The sequence below is a fragment of the Ochotona princeps genome, chromosome 15, assembly GCF_030435755.1.
Source record: "Ochotona princeps isolate mOchPri1 chromosome 15, mOchPri1.hap1, whole genome shotgun sequence".
Classification (NCBI taxonomy): Eukaryota; Metazoa; Chordata; class Mammalia; order Lagomorpha; family Ochotonidae; genus Ochotona; species Ochotona princeps.
The window spans coordinates 15,638,835-15,665,284 of NC_080846.1; the positions used below are offsets into that span (position 1 = coordinate 15,638,835).

Consider the following 26,450-nt stretch of genomic DNA (forward strand, 5'->3'; position numbering starts at 1 on the left):
ATCAATCTACCTGGATCTGAATCGAAGGAGCCTCTAACGCTCTGTAAACCATTGGCAGGACACTGTTTTTTATCTCGTCGGGAGGGGTTTTAGTTAGCAGCAAATCCATTTTTTGTAGGAAAATTAGCAAAATCTGTTAGGACAAAAAAAAGGAAACAATGTATGAAAGGCCAGTAAAGAGAATCAATGTACGCCAAAGGTAAAACTTCTTCCAAAGAGTAAGCTCTGTGTTTGACACTCACCATGTTGCTAGCCTGAAGGCATGGAAGACAAAAACACACAGATCAGGTCTTTCACATTTCTGGAAGCATATTACTACTTAACATGTGCTTTCAAGTTAGACATGAAAATAAAGACTAATTTCCTAAAGCTCACGTATTTATGGTGATATACCACACACCCTCAAGTACCAAACTAACTAGAAAGCCATTGGGCTTAAAAAAAAAAAAAAGCTTAAAAGCAGTAAAATCAGATGTTCCAATGAGCAGATTCACTCACCCAACTTCTAGACAGTTTGAGAGCAAAAAAGGTACAGCACAAAAAGGACTAATTATCCCTTATCATTCATTTTTCAGCTAGCTGCCTCTGTATAGCCAAATGATGAGGAACACATTCCTCTTCTATTCATGCAATATATTAGTCTGTCAAGGCTCTGCTAAAAATTCCTTCTGAGAAACTTTAACTGGGAACTGAGGATAAAACAATGCCAAAGAATGGAGGCAATCAAGAATTCAGACTAGGGATTCCTGAAGACACTGTTTTGACTGTGGCATCCCTTAGGGAACATGTGCTCCACCAACTTTCCTTCTGGTCAACTCCAGAGTTTGCAGGAAGCCTGCTTCAAAGCTGACAGCTTCCTCATTTGCTCTTTCTCTCGTCCACAGGACTCTCCCCAAAGACTGTGCTCTGCTTCCTTCCTTTAAAGGGAGGGAATGTCAACAGCCATTCTATCAGATCGCTGATGGTTAACTAACATGCTATTGCCACATCTGGGGCCAATATTGTGGCACCCTGGGTTTTACTGCAGGCTACAATGCTGGCATCCCCATATCAGAGTGCCAGTTTGAGCACTAGCTGCTCCACTTCTAATTGAGTCAGGCTCCCTAACATGCATGGAAAAGCAGTAGAATATGCTTCAAGCAGGTGGACTCCTGCCATCCACATGGGAGACCAATACAAAGTTCATGGCCCCTGGCTTCAGCCTGGCTCAGCCATTTGAGGAATGAACCAGCAGAGAGAAGATTTGACTGTCCCTCTCTCTCCATCACTGTGCCTTTTAAATGAATAGGTAAATAAGTAAGTTTTAGGGGCCAGGCACAGTAGCCTAGTGGTTAAATTCTCACCCTGTGTGTGCCGGGATCCCATATGGGCACCAGTTCTAATCCCGGCGGCCCTGCTTCCCATCCAGCTCCCTGCCTGTGGCCTGGGAAAACAGTCAAGGATGACCCAATGCCTTGGGAACCTGCACCCACATAGGAGACCCAGAAGGCGCTCTGGGCTCTTGGCTTCAGATCAACTCAGCTCCAGCCATTGCAGCCACTTGGGCAGTGAATCAGCAGATGGAAGATCATCCTCTCTGTCTCTCTTCCTGTCTGTATAACTGACTTTCCAATCAAAATAAAATAAATCTTTAAAAAAAATCTTGGGGAAGGATCATACCGTGAAGGAAATATAACAATTTTTACGATGTGTCAGAAAATTTCATTTAGTCTCAACACCGCTTTCATTTTAGGAATGAGAATATTAAACCTTTAAGATGATGCTTTATCCAACTTCTACTTCTAGTGAGAAGAAGACAACGCCCAGATTCAAATTCAGGTGAGTGAACAACTTGTTCTTAAACCCAAGACTAGCATGAATCTAGCAAATAATGTTCAAAGAATCTGAATGACAGACTGATCCTTTTTCACTTACAACACACATGTACATTATTTCTGTGGTGTTAGGGACCATGTTCCTTTTCTGATCAGAGCACTTGTGAGCAATAAAACAGCTGACACAATTCGTCTAAAACTTAAAACACAAACATTTTGAATGTTTGTATCAAATTATCACTTTATGTATACTCAAAGTAAGTACAATTAAAATAATTTTTAAAAAGATAACAAAAATACTTAAAAGTACACAGAGAAAATATGTATTTCTCCTAAATCTATAACTTTCAATAAAGTCAATGGCAATAGAAATTAGATGCAAAACTTCACTGCAATTTACTTTCTAAGATGGAAACTTGTTGTAAGCCAGAATCTCCCTGCAAAATTTAGTTATAATTTTAGAAATGATAATTTCAAACATGTACTAATGAAAAGTCTCAGACATCTCACTTTTAAAATGTCACAGAATGACATACTGATTCCTTTTGCTTTCAGATAGTCATCATTATGAGTAACAGTATATAAATGTATAAAAACATGTGAGACATACCTGGATTGGCTCCTGCTGTTTAAACACAGGACCAAGTTCAGGTAATATTAACTTCACATACTCTTCTTTGGTACATTCTTCAGCAATTAGTAGAACATTTGGCAAAACAAAAGGTACCATGTCGGGGTTTACAAATTCTGAGGTCAAACAAGGCAAAATCCTCTGCACGATGACACGCTGAAAAGGAGAAACACGTTTAGAAAGTTGTTTTGTAATATTAGTGAAGTTGAAAACCTCCAATACCTTTAGCTAAGGTGATTATGTAACATGCTTGAACCAGTACAAACTTGAGAGTAAAACGGGATGACGCTATTGCTAATCATGCCAGGCTGAAGAGTACAAATTGGAAATTTATCAGGAAAAGCGTGACATATGGACACCTTACCTTTAGGAAACCTTCCCTAATTAATCTTCACTCAGGTTTCTTCTCCTGATTTTTTAATTACTTATGAACCATACCACACAACTTAGACATTGTCATGCAGTGCTAATTGCTGTGTGATTCCTGTCAATCCTACCTACATCACCGTTTAGGGTCCCGACAGCAGACATTCCACACTTCCTCTTTACTCTTCATAGCATTTCAGTAAAGGGCTAGACAAACTCTGAGTAGCTGAGGGGTTAAACTTCTTTTTGGACTACACAAATAAAGGTCCACCTGGGGCATTATGATGTGGCACTTGTTAGTGCTGAAGGCACATATTCTACACAGATGTACCGGCTGCTCACTTCCCAACAGCCCCTTTTGAATGGCCTGGGAAAAGCAAAGGAAGACACTCCAAGTGTTGGGGTCACAAAGCTCAGGGCTTGACCTGGCTCAGCACTGGCTGTTGCGACCACCTGGTAATGAACCAGCAGATGGAAGACCTCACTTTCTCTCTCCTTTTCCTTCTCTTTTGTTCTTTCTAACTTTCAAATAGACAATTAAATCTAAAACAAAAGCTCACTAAACTTTTGTGCACCTAATGGTGTATTATTGCTTTAAGAGAATACAGTAATTAAAAATAAAATTTAAATTCTAAAATGATGATTACAATAAAAAAACTAATAAACTACAAACCTTGGGAAGTTTTGGTAGAACCTTCGGCAGTCCTTTGAAAAACTGTGATTTCTGAAGATTATCTCTTTGGAATAAAGTATCAAAATATTGTAACGTCACTGCACCAACATCATCAAAGAAAGGAATCTAAAAATAGGGAAATAAGTTATTTTGATAAACAGTTAAGTTAAAAGGATTCCCTCATATCTGAAACTGCCACATAAAATACGAATACGAAAAATATTCAGACATAGATAGTAAAATACTGAAGATTATCTTAACAGAATTTTATAAAAATCAAAATAAGAAAATGATAAGTTCTTTTTCTCTTCAACTTTAAATCCGTGATTTGAAAACTAGCTGGGGAAAAAAATTTTTTGAGGGGTACAATCCTAAAGTCTTGAAAGATTAAGTAAAACATTTTGAGGGCACTAAGAGTACCAGTTACTTATTAAACTTTATGCTATGAAAGGAAAATGGAGGGCACCGTGAGTCCAGAGTGTCTACATACCCAACAGGACTCTATTTCAACTGGCAGCTTTCCATCCCAGCGACTACATACACAAATTACTTAGCTTTCTAATATGAAAAGAATACTTGATATGGTCAAGAACACAGATGCTCTAACAACTATCATATGTATGACCGCACCTTGCTTCAGAGGAACTTGAACTACTTCCCTACTTTGCTGTTCCTTCTAAGAGACACATGAGCACTCACCTTTGTCATCTGATCCGCATCTGGCCGCACAGTCGGAGTTACATTTAGCAGTAGTTTCACATGTTCACGGACCTCCTCTGGTATACTCGTAAGTGAACTAGATCCTAAGCGACTCAACTATTTGAGAGAGTGATAATGTCGCATATGAATAGAAAATATGCAAAAAGAAATGCGCTTATATTCAGTCTGAATAAAAAATCTTTAAAAAATGTACTTAGTATATTGATAAGCTGAACAAATTACTAATTTGACTGTCATGACACAATTAAAACATTTATCTTTCATTTTCAAATTGTTTCTAGTCCTAAAATATCCAAAACTTTAAACCATACTCCACTATTCATGTAAATGCCTTGTTAAGTGTGTAGTAACAAATTTTAGTGACTATGTAAACTTAAAATGAGACACACATTTTATCTCATTTCAGCAGTTTTCTAAACACATTTGAAACAAAAATCAAAACAACATTTACTACATTTTTAATGCAAGAAAATATTTACAGGCAAATACCTGGTCCAATTGCCTACTGAAACTCTTGTAAATGTCTTGCTTGTTGACTTCAAATATAGGTTTTCCTTTATTAAATACAGCGTAGATGACAGTTCCTAAAGAGTACATGTCACTGGCTGTTTCACAGCTCACAGAGAGGATGTATTCAGGAGCCAAATATTCAGGATTTGGAAGACACAGCGATGGCAAATTTGGGTCCCATTCTTTACACGGAAATTTTGGCTGTAACAATATCAAAAAGAGACGATATGTATTAAATATTCTAAATTAAAGCAAATCACTGAATTTATATTCAGAGGTGGTTAGAGTGACTGAAGGTGCTGTTTGGGATGCCGGAGTCCCACAGTAGACTGTTGGCTTTGAATCCTTGTCCTACTCCTGATCGCACACCCTGGCTGGCAGGCGGTGGCTCCTGCAGCTGGGGTCTTGCCATTCACAAGCGAGACCTGCACAGAGTTCCCAGTACCTGGTTTTGGTCTAGCCCTGCCCTAGCTGTTGAGGGCAGTGAACCAGTGGATGGAGATCTAGCCTCTCTCTTATGCTCTCTCTCCTTCTCTGACTCTCCCTTCTTACCCTGCTCCCTCATCTCTCTGCCTGCAAATAAATAAAACACAATCAAAAATCTGTAAAATTTATATCAACCATGCTAGTCAAAATGCTATAAACACCTTTAATCCTAAAATTCCCCAAAATACTACAATCTGCAAATCGCATACAACAAATTAAGAGAAAAATAACTCATAATTTTGAGATTGGAATTTCTTCCAAAAAAATAGCAGTCTAAGGTCTTGTTCATGTTTTGTGATACATAAGGCTCAAGTTTTGTGCGCTAGGATAAAGAAAATTGATTGAAACCTTGCTATTTCATAACTAGCTTTGTGATTTAGTGAACAGATTAAAAAGATCACAATAAGAGCTAAACAGATGTGCGGAAGCTGCACCCAGCACCGTACCTCACTCATATTTACACTCAACCAGTATTAATTCTTTCTTATTTCCTGAAAAATGGCTGCTTAAATTGGCAATATATCCTAGATTAAATCATGACCAGTAACAACTATATTGTAGAATCCTGAAACATACTGTGCCACATTTCAAAGGGTCTTCCATGTCATAAGGAACCCATCGACACAAAACATGACTGATTTTAGGCAGTGAGTCTCTCGGCATGAACAGGCAGCAACTAATCACTAAAAAACACGTGCTCTGGCTACACAAAGACTGGGCTCAACTCCTGGCTTCGTCACTCACTGCCCATCAAACCTTAGGCAAGGAATTGCAATCTGTGAGCTAACTTGCTTAACCATAGTATCCCTTTACCTACTGAGCTGCTGTATAGATGAAGCAATGCATGAAGCGGTTACAACACTTCAGTACGCAGCATTGTTCTCACTGTTGTTGCTGTTATTATGCCTCATACAAAAAACTCCATGGTCCAATAAATTAAGGAAACATTGCTAGAGATTCACCATACTTGTTAGCGTTTTTGACATTTAGGGAGCAGGGATGGGCACAAAGAAAATCCTATGTAAGCCAGCAATCCTCAAAATTTATTCAACTCCAGCATTCTCTGCTCAAGTAACATTACCATGGAGGCCATGGTGTGAAGAATACTCTCAGGTACAATGGATACTACAGGTTTTTCTATAGAGCAGAACACTTACACACACCACTCTAACACCATATAGCCTATTTTGAATAAATTTTTTCTAAAGATTTATTTATTTATTTGAAAGGTGCAGTTATAAGAAGGCAGGGAAGTGAGAGAGATTAATTTTTAAAAATATTTATCTATTTTTACTGAAAAGTCAGATTAGCAGAGAGGAGAGACGGAAAGATCCTCCGTCCGCTGGTTCACTCCCCAATTAAGGAAGCCAGAAGTCAAGAGCTTCTTCTGGATCTCCCACCTTTGGGTATAGGGTCCCAAGGCTTTGAGTCATCCTCTACTTTTTTCCTAGGCCATAAGCAGGGAGCTTGTGGGGAAGTGGAGCAGCAGGAATACGAACCAGTGCCTGTATGGGATCCTGGGTATAGAAGGCAAGGATTTAGCCACTAGACTATTTATTGCATGGGGGCCCAAGAGATTTAATATTATATCCATTGGTTCACTATCCAAATGGCTTCAAATGCCAAGGCTGACTCAAACTGAAGCCAGGAACCAGGAGCTTCCTCAGAATCTCCCACATAGGTGTGGAAGCCCAAGGACTTGAACCTTCTTCTGCTGCTTTCCCAAAAGCATGAATGGTTAGCTGGTAGGAAGTGGAGTATTTGGGACCAAAACTGATGTCCACATGGGATGCCAACATTGCAAGCAGTGGCTTTACTTGCTATGCTACAGTGCTGGCCCCTTAAAAAAAAAAAAAAAAATTTTTTTTAATTAATTTTACTTGAAAGGCAGAGTAAGATAGGGAGAGATATTCCAGCCTCTGCCTGAATCCTCAAACGGCCTCGGTGGCCAGAGCTGGGACAGGACCAAGCCAAGACAGAAGTCTCCAAATGGTTGTCTGGGACCCAAGTTCTTGGCCTATCTTTGGCTGCCTTCCCAGGAGAATTTTCAACCAGCAATAATGGAAGTAAAGTGGCTGGAACTTGAACCTGTGCCTATAACAGGATGCTGGCATTGCAGGGTGGTCCCACACAGCCTATTTCTATACACATATCAGGTTTATAATTCCCTGATCCATTCTAGACATAACGACAAATTTCCATGGTTTCAAAAAAATATTAGAAGACTAAAACATCCATTACCTCTTGTTCGGAAGGATTGGTTGATGATACACAAAAATCAAAACCCATTATTTTCCAGGCTCCATTTTTATTTAAAATTATATTTTCAGGAGTAATATTACCATGAACCATCTTCACACTGCTATGTAAAAATGACAACCCTTCAGAAACCTGTAAACATGAAAAAAAGGTATATTTACATTAAATAAAAACTTTTCAATTACAATAAAATGCCTCACAAAAATCATATTATTACTGATTTTTCCAAGAATTTTGCATATCAACTAAAAATCACATTTCATCATAAGTTCAAAAGTATGTATCTTCTCAGTTGCCATAATTCAAGCATTAGTGGGGAAAACTGTTTTAAATTAGAGTAAGACTATTATAACGTTTTGCTCTACACATACATAAGCAAAAGAAAACAATAAGAGCACTTTTTGCTGTCCAAATTTATTTAGAGTTTGAAAAGCAAGGGAATCTCTTTTTGTGTTACAGATTAGTGGGATATTTGTATTTTTATATATTTACATCCTACGGTAATACTCAATCTTTTTGAACAGCATTGCGCTCAGTTTTCAGATGTTCAAATGACCAAGGTTCACTTACTCTCACATCAGAGTAATATTCGGTCTTTTTGTATGATGTGCTTGAGACTATCAAAGAATCTATAAACTTACGCTGAAGGTTGGATTTCTCTTTCTAGGAAATGGTAAACTTCAGTCAATTAATAATGCCTAACTTCCAGAATGCTGCTCTCCTTAGTTTTTCTCCAACTCCTCTAGTCATTGCTTGTCCTTCTTTCTGGCTCGTCCTCTTACTTCTTACACTCAATGTTTGGAGATCAGCAATTTTCCATTTCTTCTGATTTTCTCAGTTATTATGTACTTCCTGCTCTGAAGTCCAGCCTGGATCATCAGCCTTCCTGAGTTCACTTCCCTTCTATGTTTTGTTAAGTATCTAAATGTTAAAGGAATTCCAAACTGAGCTTCCTCCAGAATTCACTTTTCTCCTCCATCATTGCTTTCCCCAATCAGTTAACTGGTACTTCATTTGGTCTGGCCGCTTAAAACAAAAAATCTTTGAATTGTCCTATACTCTCCTTTTTTCTTTTTTTAATACAAGAAATCCTTGACACACCCATTGTTAAAACTCACTTAGAATTTCATCTCGTCTTACTCCCTGATGAGCATCCTGTCTGGCCCAGAATAAAGCAGCAACCACCTACCTCACCTCTTTATTTCTGCTCAAAATTTTCATGACAGCAATTGGAGTCATTTGTTTAAAACAACATAGTCTTCCTCAGGCCACCGTCCTTAATGATGCCAAAGGTCTTCCTTCTTTTCTCAGTAAAACCTATTTTTTTTTTTTTTTATTTTTTAGGGCCTAACAGGACACAGCAACTCATTAGCTCTCTAGTCTTACTCCCTACTACTCATCCTCTTGCTAATTTGAATCAGACAAAAACAACTTTAGAGGGGGAAAAAAACACTTCTATACATGTTAAAGAAAAGTGCATACCTGAAGCAACCCATATTTGGTTTCTACATCATAAAGTTTATAATCCTTCATATCCGGAGATACAGTGGAAGGAAGGTTTTCCAAGTTACCAAGGACATTGGCTAGACTGGCAAAAACCGGTTCTGTACAAAATGCCAAACAATCTCTGTTTTTAAAAAAGAGAAATCATTAACTATTTATTATCTATTTTTTACACATTGTACAAATCAAATATACTTAAAATACTAACTGTCTCATTAAACTGCCAACAAGAAGGAAGACTTTCCTATTTGTTAATTTCAGCATAAGTAACAATACGCTTAAGCCAACAGGTCAGGAGGCTTTGTTTAGGAATTCTATTAGATGAATCACTCAGGCTTTCAAACTGTTGTAAATGGTGATACATTTTTCTTAAGGTTTAAAAAGTCAACACATTAAAAAGTGTGCTTTTTCAAGTGACTGAAATCATTTATGGGAAACCAACAGGAAATAATTTAAAATATTGTTATATTTCAATCATGACACTGATTTCTCAGGCTGTAATTTTCCGAAAGTGTTCAAAGGAACTTGCAGATTCCCCACAGAGCTGACTAGATTAGGGAGGAGCGACAGGGCACAATTGCACATGCCCCATTCCCATTTCAAGCAAAGCAGCTTTGATCTATTTTACAAATCATTTTGAAAGGTGTCCACAAGTCTTTAGATTCTTAAAATTGTTACTCTGTTGTACAGCATTAAAAGATCTACAAACGCAGAAAATGTTATATATTGACATTCAATAGCCTTACAGAATAATGATCAAGATGTTCAGGCTTGGAAGACAGAGAGATGCCTAACTAACTCTCAGCATCTCTACTCCCTGTCTTGGCGACTCTGGATTCTACTGTGGGGCCTCACTGTGGCCATCTGTAGAATAACCAACCCACCTAGAAACGTTACAGTAATGAGTGTGTGAGATAATCATGCAAAATACACAGAATATAAGGACAACAAATGTTAATGTTTACCTCTTTAATGATCAAGTGCTTGGGGCCCAAGAACTAACAATGAAGAACTACAAGCTGAAACAATAACAACATCAAGCCAGTGGGCCTGGATACTAATGTTTATTGGCAGTTTATAACCTCTGCTTCCCATCTGTCCATGATATTTCAGAAACATTTCTTCTGCCTTAAACTCATGAAAACACAGACAGAAGCCCGAAACAAACAGGGTAGATACAGGACTGCCCTGGCTGAAGCAGAGAAAGGATGCCGCTGTCCTGCCTGCTTGCTCACCTTCTGCGATGCTACCTTCAACTCCCAGCGATCAGTTCCTTAAATATTCAAATAATTATGCTCAAAGTCTAAGGTCTTCTAATCTTTACAAATACCAATTTCTGTTATGATTATAAACGGTCACATATGAGAAGGGCCGTATTTTCTCAAGGACGACCTCCCACAACCTTAGCTACTTACCACTTGTTTACTCCTGAACTTTCACTTTCATGTTTGCTTATTTTCATTTACTTGAAAGGCACAGTCACAGAGACAGACATGAGAGAGATTCCATCCACTTGGTCCTGAATGTTACAACAACCAAGGCTAGTTCACCTCCTAAACGCCTACAATAGTTGGGACCAGGGGAGGTTGTAGAGTCTAGAACATACTCTGGTCTCCCAGTGAGCAGCAAGGACCCAGGCACTTCAGCCACCACCTGCCATTTCTCCCAGGGTGCACATTTGTAGCAGCCGGAACTCAAAGCAGAGATGGAACTCAAAGCCGGCACAGCCTTGTGTGGTTTGGACAGACCAAGTGGCTCCTTAACCCCTGCACCAAAGGATCATTCCCTCATATTTAAATTAGTATAAAAGAAGCTAATAATCTGGTGCTTCTCTCTTAAGACAGTTACAATGTAATCATGCACTGAAGTTACAGACACAATGTAAAATACATGTGAGGTGACTTCATGGTCTTGAATAAAACACTCCGGAGGAAACAGCAGTCAGGAAAGTGCAGGTAACTGTGGCCAATCAGTCGACTTTGGGATTTAGGAAGCACAACGGGGGCAGGCATGTGTCACAGCAGTGTCACTGCTTGGCACGCCCAAGCCCTTGGCCAAGCACTGGCTCTGCTTCTAACTCCAGCCTCCTGCTAACACGCACACTCAAAGGCAGCAGATGAGGACTCACTCATCCAGGTCTGTGTGGGATTCACTTCCTGCTTCCTGATGTTGACCCTGCTCACACTCCTGGCTACTGTGAGCATTTGGAAAGTGAACCAGTGGCTGGGGAAATTTTTTCTCTTTCAAATAAAATAAAGTAAGATAAAATCATTTTAGAAGGGTGTCCAATACTGAGTGTCATAAGAGATAGCAACTTTAAGTTTTCAGTGTGTATTCACAAAAAGGAGAAACGAAAAATATCTTACAGTAGTAGAAGTCATAAACATATTTCTGGATAGGTAAGGTATGGTATCAAAAAAAAAAAAAAGAAAGAAAGAAAGAAACCTCAGGAAGGGTGATGAATTCCAGGTGACACTCAAAGCCCGCCCCCCACCAGTTTAAGGAACATCTCTGCTGTTCTCTTCCACAACCGAGAGATGCAAGGAAGTGAAACAAGATAAAGTATTCAGTATAGTGTTTGACATGATGTAGACATCCTGAAAGAATCCCCTGACTTTAAGAGGGTGGTGGCAAAGGGGCTAAGAAAGACATACCAGAGAGTAAAGAGCAGGTTACTGAAGATCACAAGTTAATGATTTGGTAATCATAAAGTTTATAAAATATGTGAAGTTCATAAAATGTGTATTATGAAAAAATGGATTTCAAAATTTCTGTACCAAAATAAACTTATTTTTAAAAGCAGTTATTAAAGAACTTTCTGAAGTACCCTCCTTGATAAAATCACATCTGTTCTAGTTAAAAAAGAGATGGATCACAAGGAATCCTGTCAGCTCTGAGTGTTTCACCTGCCTTTCCTAGGCTATCCACAAAATCCTAAAGGCCACGGAAAACAAATGGCAAACCACTTGATTAAGAACTTTTGAACTGGGTCCAACGTGGTAGCCTAGCAACTAAAATCCTTGCCTTGTATATGCCAGGATCCCATATGGGTGCCGGTTTGTATCCCAGCAGCCCCACTTCCCATCCAGCTCCCTGCTTGTGGCCTGGGAAAATAGTTGAGAACGGCCCAAAGCCTTGGGACCCTGCACCCACGTGGGAGACCCAGAAGAAGCTCCTGGTTCCTGGCTTCAGATCAGTACAGCTCTGGCCATTGCAGCCACTTGGGGAGTGAATCAATGTACGGAAGATCCTCTTCTCTGTCTTTCCTCCTCCCCATATACCTGCCTTTCTAATAAAAATAAATAAATCTTAAAAAAAAAAAAAGGACTTTTGAATTGACAGCCACAAATAGAATCAGCTAAAGAGAAAGAAAAAAATCTGGGGTTATATTGCACAGAGGGCTTAAAAACCCGGGGTGTCTAAAGGAGTTGGAGACAAATAAACAGACCCATAGCAAATGTGAAGAAAATAATAACATTTCAAAAAGAGACACAAAGACAATGCAAATCAATTTTAGGAAAATGATCCATACATACTTAACATACGGCTGGTAAGAATGTTTCACTGGCAATATATCTCAGAGTTATTTTAAAACTATTTTTTAGGAATATCATATCTGAATTTCGCAAGCGTTTACCTTGATTCCTCCAAAGGGTGCTGAACAGTAAGCAGCCGAGGATGCCGTAGCCGAGTTAGCTGCTGGACTCCTCGCTTCAGAGAATCGATGATCTGATCCTTTTCAAATTTTTGGTATTTGTCAATCAGCTTTTTATCAAAGACAAAAACAGCCACTTCCTATTAAAGGAATAAAATTACGGTTGAGTTTCACTTTGCTCTACAAACAGAAATCATGCCACAGACCCATGCCACAGAAATTTCAGCTCCATTGTGACATTTCCCTGAAATAAAAAACTCAGTATCCTAGTGATCCGTAACTCTGTACAGCTTTTTGAGAAGGAAGCAGTCAAGTCAGGAAGCACTTACTTATAAAAACTAACATGCAAACAATCTTTGACATATGAATAAGCCCCACTCTCCATACGATCTCCTCTATCCACTTTAAGCCTAAGCATACCACTTTGCAGAATGGCTAAATCAGTCACAAGGCTGTAACAAACACAATGGTAAGAATTCTACCTGCGATTAGACATTTTAAAGTTTAACAGGGAGGGGAGAATGGAATATTCTTAATTCGCATAACCTAAATAAACCTTCCATTCAGAATACATAGGATTAAAAGACAATGTAACAATGCTTTCAGGGATGCAGATAAACTTGGTGGAAGTATTCATTGGTATAAGCCTCTGGGAAAACTGTTTAGCACGTTAACACAGCCACTAAAATTTACCAACTCCATATCTATATGATCTGACACATACAACAACAGTTCATGCTCTCTTAAGAAATGTTCATAACAGCACTCTATGAATAAATGAAAAAAAAAAAAAAAACACTTGTTACACTCAACCATGAAGCCGTTAAGGAGCCAAACAACAGCACACCATGTAATTTCATTTCAATACAGCTTAGAAACAGGTCAAATTATTCTGCAGTGTTAAAGGACAGGATTGTGCTTACTGCTGAAGAGATGGGGGAGGTAAGAGTAAGGAATAGCAACAGACTTCTGTTACTAGTGATGTGTTATTTCTTGATCAGAATGTTAGTTACATGGGTGTATTCCCTGTAAGTTGCCACTCATGACACTGGAGCCTGCAGAGGACACCTGGTGCCATAACAGAGGATGGAGGACAAAACAAACTGATCAACTACCCCAGCCAAGAGTTGGCAGTGAATACATGGGCAAATGGAGACTGTAAGGTGGACTGTGTCAGTCAATGGAATCTGGAGAGATCTCATCGTGATTGGAGTGGCAAGATTGGCAGCAATACAGAACTGCTGAACTATCAAAACCACTTGAGCAGGACCCTTGGAGCATGGCCCACCTCGGGGACACCGGGATGGTTAGGAGGCTAGGTGTTGCTTCTCCCTTTATCTCTCCCCGCTCCCCAGATACAGGAAGGAAAAACAAGAATGTCAAAACAAAGGTCTCACCCACTTTCCTCTAGCCCTCAACCCTTTACACTCTAATCAAACGTGTAAAAATTACCAAAAATAAAATTTATATAATCAAAAAAATTTAAAAAGAGAAATCCATGGTAATCAAGATTTAAAATACATATGTATATATAAAACACTAATGATCCCCCCATATTTTTCAGAACAAGAGCATAAAAACAACAACTATTCAAACCATTCTTCACTAAAAGGAAAGTTGGTTTCTAAATAACTATGAAATAAGTATATCCTAAGACACATTAAAGATTGTATTCCACAACTGATATCCCAAGAGTAAAAAACACCAGCTTTATCACAAAATAGTACAACGGTCTATTTTCCTAAAGACTATAGAAAAAAAAAAGCCAAGAATGCAATAAATAAGAAATTTAATGTTGAAAAACACAACTGGGTATATTGTCAATAATTTACTGATGAAAATGAAAGGAAACTTAAGGGTCATGACAAATTTTAATAATAAAATATACACTTTGCTAATTATTTCTAATATAGTCAAATTTGCTCATCTGACATGTTTACTTTGCTAAGTAAACAAAATGAGATTGCAATGTGTTACGCAATGTTGGACAGTATATCTCTGACCAGGATATTCAGGACATTTTCACAGCATTTCTCTTTGATTTCTTAAGAGGAAATGAGAACTCAAGAACCGTGTAAGAATCCAAAAAACACATCTAGCATTTCTTAACATAAAAGTGCATACATGCACCACATAGTACTTGAGATGTGGCTTTTTTTTTCCTACTGGAGTCTGATTAACTCACCTGCTTTGTTGATTTCTTTGTGCCATTAAAAATCTTCCAAGCCAGCCCATTACCACCACTGGCAATGTGTCGACCAACATCAAATTCCCTAGTGACAGGATTTCCCATTACAGCACTGGTGACATCAGCTGTGACTTTTGTAACAGTACTCTTCAGTTTATTAAGCATGGACTCCATGGCTGCAACAGCAGGTGCTTCCAGTTACCTGGAAACACAGGAAGACGGAGGATAGCCAGTCATCTTTATTTGTACAAACATTTATGTTTAATTTAGCATAGAAAGCTTACTATCCCCAAACAATGGCCAAAACACCACCATATAAATTACAAGTTGTTTTTATCTTCAAAGAAGCCAATACACTTGAGTACAAATTTAATTCTCTCAGGCAAGGAAGGCATATTCACACTTGCCACTAATATGAAGGAAGAGAATGAGTGCTGCTCAGCTGCATAACATCAATCCTTTAACATGTTTTTAGGGTTTTAGAACTTCTAAGTAAAATTTCACACTAGAAATAACACAAAACTGAAAATAAGGTAATGTTATAAAAGAAGCAATACTTTCACATTTTTAAAATGAAAATTTAACTATGAAATCACCTAAGACTATTTACTAAGAAAAATATTGATGGATAAGGCACAATACACAAGCAGGTGATACATTATCTTACACAGGACCAGCACTGTGGTGTTAACAGATCAAGCTACCACTTGCAACACTGCCATCCCATATGGGCTCTTGTTTGAGTTCCAGCTGCTCCACTTCTGATACAGCTCCCTATTAGTGCCCCTGGGAGGGCAACGGGACAGATGGTCCAAGTGCCTGGGTCCCTGCACCCATGCGGGAGACCCAGATGGAGCTCATGGCTCTTGGCTTCAGCTGGGCTCAGCCAGGCTGTGCAGCCATGTGGGGAGAGACACAGCAGATCAAACATCTCTCTCTACTTCTCCCTCTCCTTCTCTGCAATTCTGCCTTCGAAATAAACGAATCTTTAAAATTTAGTAGAAGAGAGAAAAAATACCTTCAAAAACCAAAGCAAAAGAAATGTCAGATAAACAGAATCTGAATTTGTTACCAACAGATAATCACTTCAAGCAATACCAAAGAAAGTTCCTTTAAAAAAAAAAAAGACACGTATTATTTGAAAGGCAGAGTTACAGAGAGGAAAAGACAGAGATTTCACCCACTAGTTCACTCCCCAGATGGCCGCAGCAGCCCGGGCTGGGCCAGGTAGAGCCAGGAGCGTGGAACTGCACCCACACCTCCCATGGGAGTGACAGAAGCCACAGCACTCAGCCATCCTCTGGACTAGAAAGAAACCAGCACCCACATGCCACAACACTGCCTGCCAAGAAAGTTCTTCAAACAGAAACAAAAAGATGGAAAGTGCCATGTACAAAAGAAATGAAGTACATAAAAGGATTTCTCTGAAAAATATCTAAAAGACAGCATTATGGCACAGAGCATTGTTAAACTGCTGCCTGCAATGCTGGTATCGCACATCAGAGGGGCGGATCACTGCTGCTCGGCTTCAGTCCAGCTCCCTGCTGCTGTGCCAGGGAAGGCAGCGGAAGAGGGCCCAAGTGGACAGAGTCCAAGCTCCGGGCTTCTGCTGGACTCACACATGGCCGATGTGAGCACCCGGCGATGAAGCACTGCACGGAACACCTGCCTCACCCCCTGCATCACTCCGCTGTTCATAAGCCAACAGACCTTTCCTTTTTTCTTCTAAAAACAGATCATTTGAAGAAAAAAGAATAGAAACACCTCATGTTTACAATATGGAAGCAAGAAACATGACAAAACAAAGGACAGTAGAAAACAAAAAGGCTTTTCTTAAAGATTCCTACATTATATGTGATACAGTGTAACAATATTTGAAGGAAAATTACACATTGTAAATCCTAGAACAATTAAAATAATACACAATTATAACTAAAAGGCAATAGTAGAGATAAAACAGAATCCTAAAATGAACTGATAAATACAAAAAGAAACAGGGACAGAGAACAAATGGGACAAACGGAAAACCAACAGTTAAAAGGCTGACCTGGGGTCCAGTGTAATGGCTCAACTGGCTAAGCCTGCACCTGCAAGACAGTATCTTATACGGGCACCGGTTTGTGTCCTGGCTGCTCCTTTTCAGATTTAGCTCCTTGCCTGTAGCCTGGAAAAGCAAGGGAAGGTGACCCAAAGCTTTGGAACCCTGCACCCTTGGGAGACCTGGAAGAGGCTCCTGGCTCCTCAGCTTGTCAGCTCTGGCCATGGCGGCTATATAGGAAGTGAACCAGCAGACACAAGATCTTACTCTCCTGGTCTCTCCTTCTCTCTGTCAATCTGCCTTACAATAAAAATATTTTTTCTTTCATTAAAAAAGATGGTTGACACAGCCACCATATTAATAATTATGTGATATATAAGCAGAGATGTCAAACTGAATAAAACAGCAAGCCATAACTTTATACTGCCTATAAAAAACAAATTAAAAACCCCTCATTTAACAACATGAAGACACAAGCATAAGTATATGAAAACATGCCAAGTAGGAGTGGCCATACTGATAACAGAAGAGATTTCAACACAAAAGACATTTCATAGTGGCAACACTGGCAATTCATCCAGAAGATACAATTATAATGTGTATATATGCAATAAGACAGCTGCAAAATAAACCCAACAGAAACTGACAGAAGAAATAAACAACTTCTCCAAAAGAAAGGTAGACCAAGTAAAAAGAAAATCAGTTAGAATATAATCACAGCAACAATACTATCAACTAACCTGCTGTAAAACACTTAATATCAGAGAATTGTTCTTCACTCATACAAGTCAAACTCATTAAAATAGAATATACTTTGGGCTACAAAACAAACCTGAAAATATTTAATGCTACTGAAAAACAAAAGAAGCCAAGAACTCTTTAAAAAAAATCAATAAAGCTAGTAAAATTCCAGCCATACTTCTCAGGAAAATTGAAAAGGAAGAAAACACAAGTAACCAACATCAAAAATAGAAGACGGCGTTGGTGGTATAGTGGTAAGCACAGCTGCCTTCCAAAAATAGGACAAAATCCTATGGATTTTAATCCTACGTAAGTCCTACATACTCTATAAATAAGGTATTTTCTGTATCAAATGATTATGGAAATGATACCACAACCATACAACTTATTCCAGAAAACAGAATAGCTTCCATTTCTCACTAAGTGACCAATGTTACCTTGACATCAACAAGATAACAAAGCAATACTATAACAAAAAAAATCATACCGACATTCCCTATGAACATGTAACAAATTTAACACAATATTAGCATGTTAAATACAACCCCACAAACAAGAGTGATTCACTTAAAAATGCACTTTAACATTAGCAAACAAAATCCATACAATTGAACTGAATAAAATTTTTAAAAACACATATGGATCAAAGAATACATAACATTCAGCATTCATTCACAACAAAAACTGTCCACACTAAGAACAGAAACTGTGGGCCTGATAAATGGCTTCTTCAAGTATCTACATCTAATCCCATATTAAAAGATTTTGACCACATTCTACTTAAGTTTGGAAAGCAATATCCATTTTTACCACTTCAGTATTCCAGTGTACATCAGGTCAAAGCAATAAAGCAGGAAAAGAAGTTATTCAGGTTAAGAAGTAAAATGCTTTTCTCCTGATTAACATGATTACAATATATAGCATCCAAAGAAATCTCCAAAGAAGTTACTAGAACTATCACATGAGTTTAACAAGATGGCAGAATAAAAGAACAACTCATTTTTTAACACATGGTATTTCAAGACACTACATACAAATAAACAATGAAATTGTAATGATGTGTTTCTGAGGTGTCTAATCCCACACAGAATGCCTAGGCTCCAGTCTTCCAATTTCAATTCTAGCGTCTTGCCAATGCACTCAGGGAGGCAGTGACTGATGGCTGAGTGTTTGAGTCTCTGCCACCCACTAGGGAGATCCAAATGCAGTTCTAGAATCCTGGCTTCAACCTGGCCCGCGTTGGTTGCTGAAGGTATTTGGGAAGTCAACCAGAGGATGGAAAATCTTCCTGCCTCTCTTTGAAATAATTAAAACTGAAATTTAAAAACATATTTTTAAAGGTCATAGATATTCTGATGTGAAATACCTATGGATAAATTTAACAAGATATTCAAGACCAAAACAAAAGAAAAATTGCTAAGAGACTGAAAAAAAAAAAACCCTAACTAGATGGAAAGATAAATTGTGATCATATTTAGAAAATTCAGTGTTTTTAAGGCATCAGTCCCCCCCCCCCCCATCAACCCACAGGTTCAATGTAATTCTGTTAGAACCCCAGCAGGCATCTGCAGAAAGTGATAAATAGATTCTTAAAATACTACACTGAAAAAGCATCCGTAGTCTTCATTAGTTTGTCTAAGGGATTCATGGCACAAAATAAGTTGAAAAACCCTTTCAAATCATACTCTCCAACTTCATGTGTACTCTTTCCTAATGGTAATTTGCTTCAGATCAAGTCTGTGCTCTGAAGATTCTCCTTAATCATTTCTTTCTTCACAGCCTTTCCCCAGGTGACTAAAAAATGCATTTCTCTTAGTCATCTCAGTCCTATTACAGGGCATTTACCCCGAGTCAAAAAATCTTTGCAAAGAAAAGGGCATGAAGCTACATGATGTATTAATTCTGAGAGAACAGCCCTGAAGAATAAAGAAAAAAAGTAAGAAAGAATAAACAAGGCTGTGTTTCATTTCTGTCTGGAAGATTAACAGACCCCAAACTATCAGAGAATTACAATTAAGAATATGGCTGGGACCTTGTGTGATAACTTGGGGGCTAACTCCTCACGTTGCACATGCCAGGATACCAAACAGGCATTGGTTTGTGTCCTGGCTGTTCCACTTTCCATCCAGCTCCCTGACTATAACCGGGGAGAGCAGCAGAGGACAGCCCAAAGCCTTGGGACCCTGCATCCATGTGGGAGACCTGGGAAAGTTTCTGGCTCTGGATTGGCTCAGCACTGGCCACTGCGGCCACACTGGTGGGGGGGGGGGGGTAAACCAGGGGATGGAAGATCTTTCTGTCTCTCCTCCTGTCTGTGAATCTGATCTTTCTTTCCAATAAAATTTATATTTATGTAAAAGAATATGGCTGTCCAAGAGAGATGTATCAGAACACATTTATTTCAATCGATAAACAAACTTCAAGGTTTTGATGAAGAATGACAATAACAGCAAGCTAGAAACTTGGAACAATATTTAAACTCTTAAAAACAACAAAACTCCAGCTGTCGTTGACTTGAGAACACCAAAGGAATACAATGTCTTTCAAAAATTATTTGTTGGAAACAAAAGCAAAAAATACTGTAAGATCACTGGACCAAGGTACCCCTTATTTGTATCCAGATTTCCATTAACTGCATTTATTTAAATATAACCTATTTTCTTCTATTAAAGGTTTGAACTGTTTGTAAACAGAAACACTTACTTTCCTATTTTAATTTAATGTGACATTTCTGCAAGCAGTTAGAAAATGTTGCTATAGGAATTACGAAAACAGCTTTGTGTTATGCCAAGTTGTTCTTCATGAACATCTGTTGTTGATTTTGATGGAGAGGTAAAGTGATTTTAAACTTGAGTATCCACCCTTCCAATTCTGCTTGAACAGCTACTTACTACATGCTGTACACTTTATTATGCCTGGGACTACAGATGGACATGAAAACACTTCTTATGTGTGGGCACTCAGGCCAGCAGCTGCAGACTCCAAAGGCAGAACTGCACCAATTAACTCCAGGAATAAATGTGCACCATGCTAGAGGAACATGAGGATGTGCTCAAAAACAATGTTTTCCAGGTAGGAATAAAAGGGGAAGACTATTCCCAAAAAAAGGGAATTATCAAATGCCAAGCTATTGATGGGAGAAAGATTATAGGATGATCTGAAAACAAGAGTTCAGAATGAAAACAAAGGATGTTTTCAGAGCTGATATTCAAAGCTGGGTTGCCTATCCATGATCTAAAAAGTCAACACTGGTCCACACCATGTACCTGGTACCACACGGATTTAAGAAACTGAGGAGGAAGAAAAAACAGGCTGTGAAGATTCTTAGCAGAAAGGAATAATAGAAAGTTAAAGAGTCACAGTGATTGCCCAATATACATGTACAGAGAGTTACAGCAGCAAAAAGGACAGAAGAATGTTTCCTAACAGTAATGCACATGATGCTTCCAATGGCGGGTAGGAGTGAATGAGCAAGAGAATGGGTAAGCTGTGGGAGTGAAAACACAGCACTTCAGATAAGAGCTGGACGAAAAGAAAGTCTGGCAAAGGAGACCAGAAAAGCCAGATCACCAAGAGTACTCCTTAGTAGGCAAGCAAGCTGTGAGGAGCCACAGAAAGGTCTCAGACATGAGTAGGAAAACGATCCATCTCTCTACCAAGCACATACTAAGGACAGAGGCAGGAAATATGGCAAGACTGAAGAAAATGTTAATATGTAGTCACGGATGATATTTGTAATTAGAATACATACAAAGCAAGAAAATAAGGAAAGTGCACTTGGAAATATGGACAGGGAAGACGGGGACGAGATGGTGGATGGAGGGGTGTTATAAAAGTGCTATGGATTGTTTTATAATTATTATATACTAAACGTCAAAGATGCTATGAACGTTCGCGTTACAGTGCACATTTCATTTTTTTTGAAGATTTATTTATTTTTATTACAAAGTCAGATATACAAAGAGGAGGAGAGTTACAGAGAAATATCTTCTATCTGATGATTTACTCCCCAAATGAGTGCAATGGCCGGTGCTGCACTGATCCAGAGCCAGGAACCAGGAACCTCCTCCAGGTCTCCCACACGGTTGCAGGATCCCAAAGCATTGGGCCGTCCTCGACTGCTTTCCCAGGCCACAAGCAGGGAGCTGAATGGGAAGTGGAGCTGCCGGGATTAGAACCAGCACCCATATGGTATCCTGGTTCAAGGAGAGGACTTTAGCCACTAGGCCACACTGCCGGGCCTACAGTGCATATTTCAAACAAATTTTAAAAGGTGGGGAGGTTGATGGAGTATGGAAATAGCAGCAAGAAAGAAGAAAAAAAATAAACAAGCAGATAACTAAGAGAACCTAGAATCAATTAAAGGAAATGGACAAAAGAAATGTCATGCCATCAGAATCTAAGCAGAGGGTAAAACCATTCATGAAGGCAGGATATACAGTAAACAGCTGATAGTATGTGAGAGAAACATCTCAATTTTTAGACATGCAGAATTGTTGATTTTTGAATGATGTTCATATGGAGACACCTAGGAAGTTTTTACATATGCAGACCAAAACCTGCATTATCTAAAATAAAGTCTAAATGGAAGATAAAAATATGGTCTCCATGAGCCCAAATAAAGACTGTGGTCTTGAAAATGGTCTTCCAGAGGCCAGTGCAGTGGCTTAACAGCCAGCACCAGCATCACATATTGGTACCGGTTCAGGTTGTGACTGCTCATGGCCTGGGAAAGCGGTGGAGGATGGCTCAAGTCCTTGGGCCCCTGCACCCACATGGGAGACCCAGAAAAAGCCGCTGCCTTTGGATTGACTCAGCTCTGGCTAGCGCAGCCATTTGAGGAGTGAACCAGGAGATGGAAGAGCTCTCTCTGCGTGTCTCTTCTTCTGTCTGTAAATCTACCTTTCCAATCAAAGTAAATGTTTAATAATAATTTTTAAAAAACAGGTCTTTCCAAGAGATCCATGAACAATACAAGAATATCTTGAAAACAACAGACATCTAAGAGCAGAATGATCTCATCAAGCTCTTAAGCCATCTCACTGAACTTCAACGACATTTTGATTTATTAGCAACGGCTAGTTGAGACAAATAAAATTTATAATCCAAGTATCTTTTCTTATAATCACAGATTTTTTAAAAAAAATTTCACTTGATTTACAAGTACAGAAATAAGCCTATTTTTCCAAAGACAAAAAGTATAAATCATAGAAATGTTTGGTCATTTTTCTTTATATATTACTTAGAAATCACTGGAAACTCAGCCCTCTGCCCATCCCAAATATCAGGAAAAATAAGATTTGGGGAAGCCTCAGTAGAATCTTATGACTCAAGTCATGACCTGGCTTTCAGCACAGCAAGTATGCAAATTTCCTGTAACACAGATTTTATACTCACCTGGCAGAAAGTGGGCTGAGTGTTACAGCACCTGATGCCAGGTAGATGAAAAAGAACTGGCAGTTCTTTCAGTTCTGCCTTGGTCATGAACTCTAGAGGCAGCAAGAAAATAATGCGTGAAAATTAGCCTAACTTCCTCAATTTTCAAATAACACAACCTCAAAGAGTCCCTTACTTCCAGAGGTATAAATATTAAAAAGCAAAATTAGCTTGCTTTTATTGTAACTAATGCAATGCAAATAGAAAGGTTACTGTAATGACACCTGACAATGAAATTATACTTAACAACTCTGTTTCATGGCACCTAGCAGAGAACATGCTGACATTAAGCACCAAATCATACATGCTGACTACAAAGAACTGTAGTATAAGTAAATACAAATGAACTCCAATATCCCTTTTTATCCCTCAGAGAGAGAAAAATTTTGTACCCACATTCCAGATGAACACCTGTTTATAGAAAGACAATCTGGAGATTCAGTCCTGAAAAATATATTTCTTCTTTCGGCAGCACTCAGAGAAAGGATTTTTAAAAAAAAATGGTTGGGATCACTCTTCAGCCTAAACACAAGTCATGTTTAAACTTTGAAGAACCAAGATTGTACTAGTTGAGTATTCTCATTTTTGTTGTGAAAGTATCTAATTATTACCATCAGTTAATCAGAACAGATTAGTAACAGAAAATATGTCTGATTTTAAAAGCACTCATAAAAAACTGTAGAGACTTTCAGCAATGCACAGTGAGTACGCAGCCATTCATTATTACTGAGCATCCACTACTTGAAAACAGCCATGGGAAGTGCAACGGGAAAAACAAGAAAAGTTTGGTCTGCAGCACTAACTACAAACCTAAGATTACTGTGCAATGAAGATGTAAAAGGCAACACAGGCTTACACATCAAATTAGTAACATGAGCAATAACATCCGAGCAGTGACCACATTCAAGTAAATTCTTTTGCAAGAACTTCCAGCCCAGGTCAGTTAGGGTAGTTCTTAGCGCTAATCAGATTTTACTACACTTGATTTTAGCCAAAAGGCCACGCTTTGAAGATAATTTTTAGGAAGTAGCAGTAGCAGTAGGGCTGCAACTTCTCAATGGCTAGTCCCTCCAGCTAGAGAGAAAAGGCAAAGCTGATGGGAGCTTACACTAAAGGACCCCTGAGGTCACTACGTAGCTGAACAGCTCTCTTCTACATAAATGTATTTTATTTGCTTCAACAACACGCAGACACACAGACAGAAATCACTATCTTCATTTACTAGATCATTCCCCAAAGGCAACAGCCAGAAGGGCCAGACTGAAGCTGGAACCTGTGAATTCCACCTGGATCTCCCATCCGGGCGGCAGGAAGTTGATCACTGGAGCCATGACCAGCCACCGCTCAGGGCACACAGCAGCATGAAGCTGGCGGAGAGCCAGGGCGTGAACCCAGACGAGCTGACATGGGACGTGAGTGCCACCGCAGCATCATAACTGCTAGGCCAAAGGCCAGCGCCTACTTTTTTTTTTCTGAATAAAGTATTACATCTTTCATACAAATTGTGAAAACAAACTCATAAAGCAACAAAGTACTAACACAAGGGTTTTAAATTCTCGGGAACATCTAAATAACCTGGATACTTTGTTAAACTGTACAGATTGCTATGTACCACCTCAAACATTTGGAACCAGAATTTATAAAGGTTAGAGTACTTGCACCTTGAGCAAGCACCTACAGGTGATTCTTGATGCACAACAAAGCGTGAGAATTAAGTGTGAGAATCACAGAGTTAAGTACATAGTGTTCAGCGGCAAGGAAACCCAATTTCAAAGGTCAGTACTGATGCTTACAACGGCTGTTACCAACAGCAAAGCTCCCTAACATGATTTCCTAATATATAAAAATGGAAAGATACCACTCATACCCTAAGTGAGTGTTGTGAGGATGATGATGCATGAAAAACGCTGAGTGCCATTCCTGGCACATTCAGCAAGCGTCCCATGAATTCATTCAATAGGAGAGGAGGAACACCTTATGAAGTTATTAAGGAGCAAGAAACATGGCAACTCTGCCATGGCGTCATGAGAATCATGACTGTCCCTATCAGTAATGTCTTCTTTGAAATGTCTGAACGCTGAGTTGACATTAATTGGCTAAAAAGGAAAGCAAGAGTACTTCTAGGCGCTTGGAGATCTCAGGAGATTCCGTACCCTGAAGAAGCGGTGCTCCTGAACTGAGAACCAAAAGGAGGACAGGTAGGGGTGAGAGGAGAAAAGGAGTGTAAGGTAGCCCTTGGGACAGGAGCCTGACCCTGCAGGAAGGCCCCTTCAAGAGTGCAGCTTTTCTTAAAAAGCTACTGACAGGATGTCCTAAAGCACATTGTGTTAAGTCCAGAGGCCACAGAAGAGGCAGGACTAGTGCTATTGAGGAAGAGGAGTAGGCAGACCTAAGAGGCACAATCCACAGGAGTTCATGAGACACTGAGTAGGATGAACAGAAAGAGGAACTGCCAAACCTCAACGCCTACAGAAAGAAATGGATGGTGATGCTACTGCAAGTGAAAAAACACAAAGGACCAGTTTTTTTGGTTTTTATTTTTTCCCTGAGTGGTGAGAGGACAAAGGATTTCAAGTACATTAGAATGAGTAGTAATTCACAATTATAGGGTTAATTTGTCCAAAAATATCCTATTGTATGAAAATACAATGTGCTCATATTTACTTGCCTGTGTATGGATCCAAGAGACAAAGCAATAGGTTTCTTTATTTGTTTGAAAAAAGGTCTCAATAGGATAAAAGCCCTAATCTCCTTATCTTCCATTAGGTTTCTTTCCTTCAGAAAACCCCCCAAAAGCAAACGCTACAGTACGAGACTTTGATGTTGATTCAAGAATTAGTTTTTACATAAGTCATGAACTTTTTGAAGAATATTTACACAAAAGAATGACAGGAAGCCAATCCAAAAAAAAAAAAGAGAGAGAGAAAATCAAATAATGTCTGCAAGGCCTTGTCTTTAAAGTCATCACCAGAAAGGCCCCTGGTTTTACAACCGCACACCAGCCTGGAACATTTTCATTGAACTACTGATCTCCAGAATGCAGACATGCCACTTAGAAAACCTCTTAATGTATGGAATCCAATATTTTTTAAAGCATCACCGAGCAAAATTATGTCTGAATTAGATCTACAAAATCCTAACTGGCAACTTTCACTACTGGCCTCGCGCTGACAGAGACTGACAGAGATGGGGTCTCCTCAAACAATGTTCCTAGGTGTTGGATCCCAAGAAGTTTCCCGGAGCTCTATAGCTCCAAAGCTTCCTCCACCCTTTCTGTCTCCCTCATTTCCAGACAACAAGAGGGCAGGAGCCACCAAGGTGCTTTAGGGTCTTAACAAAACACCTGCCCCACCCACCTCGCACACACAATAACCTTCCCTTCTAGAACTGTGAACACTGTCAGAGCTAGAGGCTGGGCTTGGAGACCCAA

The 26,450-nt window shown here is 39.1% G+C and overlaps 1 protein-coding gene across 4 annotated transcripts in view; it reads right to left on the reverse strand.

The window, feature by feature from the left end:
• SCYL2 (SCY1 like pseudokinase 2) overlaps positions 1–26,450 on the reverse strand; it is a 44,072-nt gene that overhangs the window by 16,953 nt on the left and 669 nt on the right. For all 4 annotated transcript variants that reach the window (XM_058673179.1, XM_058673181.1, XM_058673178.1 and 1 more), the window contains exons 2-10: positions 14,803–15,007; positions 12,600–12,757; positions 8,942–9,086; positions 7,442–7,591; positions 4,694–4,915; positions 4,184–4,300; positions 3,485–3,610; positions 2,425–2,601; positions 11–133 (exon numbers count right to left, since the gene is read on the reverse strand). In XM_058673179.1, coding sequence (XP_058529162.1) covers positions 11–133; positions 2,425–2,601; positions 3,485–3,610; positions 4,184–4,300; positions 4,694–4,915; positions 7,442–7,591; positions 8,942–9,086; positions 12,600–12,757; positions 14,803–14,979 — 1,395 coding nt within the window. In that variant the 5' untranslated portion in view covers positions 14,980–15,007. The remainder of the gene's footprint in view (positions 1–10; positions 134–2,424; positions 2,602–3,484; positions 3,611–4,183; positions 4,301–4,693; positions 4,916–7,441; positions 7,592–8,941; positions 9,087–12,599; positions 12,758–14,802; positions 15,008–26,450) is intronic.